The following is a 3,810-nucleotide window of genomic DNA, read 5'->3' as shown; positions in this document are numbered from 1 at the left end:
CCGACTGCCACAAGCCCCGCTCCCCCGTGCCCTCTGTGTCTGTTTGTACCACCTCAGTGCTGACATCATGTGGCTTCTATCACTATGTACTAGGAAGGAGTTCTGTGCCAGCCAGCCGGCCAGAAAGACCAGGTTGTACTATTAAGCTACATGCACATTATCGTGAAAGAATCCTCTGACAGTGGGTGGTTGGCGGGTCCTCTGATGTGGTTTGTTCCTTCTCATCCAGTGCCAGATCTGCGACAGACATCGGCGATCATGGTTCTCCTTTTATTCCTTTGCTGGGATGCTCTTTAAAAAATGCTGCGTTTCCATACTGTCCTATCAATCACCTATCGTCCTTACCCCTCTTCCCCCTATTTGTGTATCTTACTCTCTTGTAAGATATATATAACGTATGTGACGTTATTGCGCTGCAAGTACCGTAAAACTCTTGCTAAAACGTAAACGCTCCGACAATTTGCATAAAGTACTCATGATTTATAACCCAGTTCCGGCGTGGAACGCCACATTAGCATACATAATACATGTAGTTGTTCTCTTTGTGGGCTACAATGCCGATGGCCTTGGTTTGAATACCCGACTATTTTTTTCTGAACTTGTGTATTTGTCCGAGGACGTTTTCGTGGCTCCCCACCCACTTGGCTCGCTTCTATCAGTGATGGGCGCTAAAGTCGGAGGTCTCGACTCCTGGATGACATTGCTGTGTTGGCAACAGCGTCGTAAAATCTTTACCGCACCATGGTTGAGCTGGAGATCTTGAAACTTTTTTGACATTCTTGGATAGCTTGTTAAATTTTGAATTCTCGGCACCACTTGCGAATACTTCCAATACCAGATGTTGTTGTTTATTCATGCTCTGCTGATGTGCGTGTGGAGCAGGGTACAGCATGATGTGACCTCAGCCGTTTCAGGAGTGAGGGACGTGTATCCATCAAAATGGACAAAATTTATGTTATGCTAGCGTAAGCGAGATTTCTTGAAAGGACGGCTACTTGTATTTGTATCACTTATTTAATCTCTGTCTCTGTCTCTCTGTCTGTCTGTCTGTCTGTCTCTCTCTCTCTTGCTCTTTCTCTCTCTCTCTCCCGTCTCTCTCTCTCTCTCTCTCTCTCTCTTTCTCTCTCTCTCTTTCTCTCTCTCGTCTCTCACTCTCTTTCTCTCGCTCTTTCCTGATGGCAGTTGTGTTGTTGAAGTAACTCTCCTCTGAAGTGCCTCCCTGTTGCTGAGATAAAAGACACAGGAAGAACCGCTTACGTAAACCATACCATGTAAGGACGTAAAAACGTAAGAACGTACGGACGTAAGGATGTAAGGACGTAAGTGTATAAGGGTGTAAAGATGCAGGGATGACCTTCTGTTCTCGAGCAGTGCGGTCCCGCGCACGGCGATGTTCAAGTGTTGAGATGCTGCGAGTTGCGCGCCGGGGGGGACAAGGGGTCAAGTGTTTCTCTATCTCTACTCTGTCTTACGTCGGAAAGTAACTCTCTCTCTCTCTCTCTTTCTCTCTCTCTCTCTCTCTCTCTCTCTCTCTCTCTCTCTTTCTCTCTCTCTCTCTTTTCTTTCTCTCTGTCTCTCTGTCTTTCTCTCTTCCTCTCTCTTCCCCCCCCCTCTCTCTCTCTGTCTCTGTCTCTCTCTGTCTCCCCCCTTCTCCCCCCCCCCACACAAACTCTCCCCGCATCTTCTCCGTCCAAACGAGCATCGTGACATATGTTGTGGGTTAAGGTCAGTGTACACTCACACGGCTGCCTCCCGATCCTGTCTGATGTGATGGACGTCGTGGAGAAAACGATCTATATTAATTCCTTATAAGACCGAAGTGTCTTATCAAACTAAATTTGGTCTCACAATTTTGAGAAGGTTCATATTCGCCTTAATGACAAGGAAAATATCCGTCAGGTTTTATGGTGCTAGGTTTATAACGATATAATTACTTACAATTGGTGTGAGTTTTGACAAGGGCTTTTGTTCTTTTGGAACATCATTATTTTGGACCCGTTCAAAGGGAACTGGAACAACACAACATGTCTTATCACTGACGCCACACACTTTAGCACAAGACCGAAACCTGCATCCCCCCCCCCCTCCACATCCTAAGGGTACAAGAGGAAGGAGAAAATAAAATGGAAAAGTAAAGTAAAATAAAGCTATGGGAATCAAGTTAAAATGTAGAACGTTATAATATTGTAACATTGTCTTTGTTTGATAAGTCGTGTTGTTAGCCAGCCCGACCTGTACATCCGACCCGGTCCAGCAGAACCGACCAGTCGGCCAAGGGTGCACCGTGCATATTACTTACATTACCAGCGAGGCCGTGACGCTGGCGTTTTGGCCTACGTCATCACTTTAGACTTTTGGGACGGTCTGGGAAATTAAATGACGTCTGAAATAACGCCCTGGTGGAAGTAGAAATGTGGGCGTGGACATATTATGGCGTGTTTGGGGATTTTTCTGATGTTTTCTCTTACTGTTGAGATTTCATGGACTCTTTTCTTTACCTCGGGTCAGTGTGAGGGCACCGCATTACCTCTCTGCTGGTGTCATGCTGGACTTTGGAGTGGTTTGTCCTGGTTCGAATCCCTGCTATGGCGTTCTTGAACAAGAGTTGTTTTGTTGAGATTTCCCACCTCTGAAATGACATTAATCATATTATTAGGGGCATTAGACCCGTATGCTTACTTACTTAGGATAGGCATTCTTATAATATGCCAGTGTGAACTTAAACAAGTCAAACTTAACGTTGTGGGTGATCAGCGGGTAGTGTGGTGTGGTTTGCTCCTTTTTTCCTATCAAACATCTATATCGTCCTTTTCTCTCCTTCTCCTTTTTTGTGTTTGTAATTCCTCTAATCTTCGGCACTTACATGACCTATTTGTGTTGTAATTGCCATAATACTCTTACTAAAACTGAAAAAAACCCAAGAAAACCCCAAAACCCCAAATCAAACAAATAAACAAAATACTACCCCGTAAAACAAAATGAAGCAACAACAACAACCGCCCCCCCCAACCGCCCCCCCAAAACAACCAAAACAAATAAAAAGACCCCCTCCCCCCCAAAAAAAGGACAAAAAAAAATCAACAACCAAAAAACACCAAACAAACAAAGCCAACTAACAGTGTGATTGTCTCTCCCTCCCACAGCTGATCTTCTCGAAGGAGTACACCAAAGCCATGGAGCAGAACTTCCACAAGGAGCACCTGGCCTGCTGGAACTGCGACAAGCAGCTGGTGGCCTGCCGCTACATCCTCAAGGAAGAGCACCCCTACTGTATACCCTGCTACCAGCAGCTCTTTGCTCACAACTGTGAGGAGTGCACCAAGCCCATCGGGCCCGACTACAAGGTAAGCAAAGTCGTGTTTTACTACATGTATCGTATCCATACGACGTGGGAAACTCTGTACCCCCACTTTCCAAAGAGGAAGTTTGCTCGTTAGTCTAATCCGTACGCTTTGCGTAGCAGTCTGTCAAAATGATTTTTCGAGAAATACCGAAAGTTTCAAAGAGACCTTCTTACTAGAAGTATTCTAAAATGTGAAGAATACAATGCGTGGGGAACAAAATAACCCCAGGGCGTACGGATAGGGTTAAAAGTTATGTCAGCGCCCCACCCTTTTTGAGTATAATAATTTGTGTATATAGAACAAGACTGCAAGGTAAACACCTTTATTGTTCATGGTGGTAGATTTGTCCAGGGAGTAAATGAAGAAAAAGGAATTAATGTTCAACAGATATATCAGTACTCTACTGACTGTGAAGGAAATGATTTGTGTATATTGTTGGTCAGCTGGGGAAGGGATATATATATAT

General features: G+C 44.8%; 1 protein-coding gene across 2 annotated transcripts in view; it reads left to right on the top strand.

Moving 5' to 3' along the window:
- Positions 1-3,810, top strand: part of LOC101848452 (four and a half LIM domains protein 2) — a 26,226-nt gene that overhangs the window by 14,772 nt on the left and 7,644 nt on the right. For both annotated transcript variants that reach the window (XM_035971370.1, XM_035971371.1), the window contains exon 2: positions 3,144-3,344. In XM_035971370.1, the coding sequence (XP_035827263.1) occupies positions 3,174-3,344 (171 nt within the window). In that variant the 5' untranslated portion in view covers positions 3,144-3,173. The remainder of the gene's footprint in view (positions 1-3,143; positions 3,345-3,810) is intronic.

This window comes from Aplysia californica, unplaced genomic scaffold (genome assembly GCF_000002075.1).
Source record: "Aplysia californica isolate F4 #8 unplaced genomic scaffold, AplCal3.0 scaffold00424, whole genome shotgun sequence".
Lineage (NCBI taxonomy): Eukaryota > Metazoa > Mollusca > Gastropoda > Aplysiida > Aplysiidae > Aplysia > Aplysia californica.
Note: the sequence above shows the minus strand (reverse complement) of the source record. Positions and strands in the feature narration are given on the sequence as shown.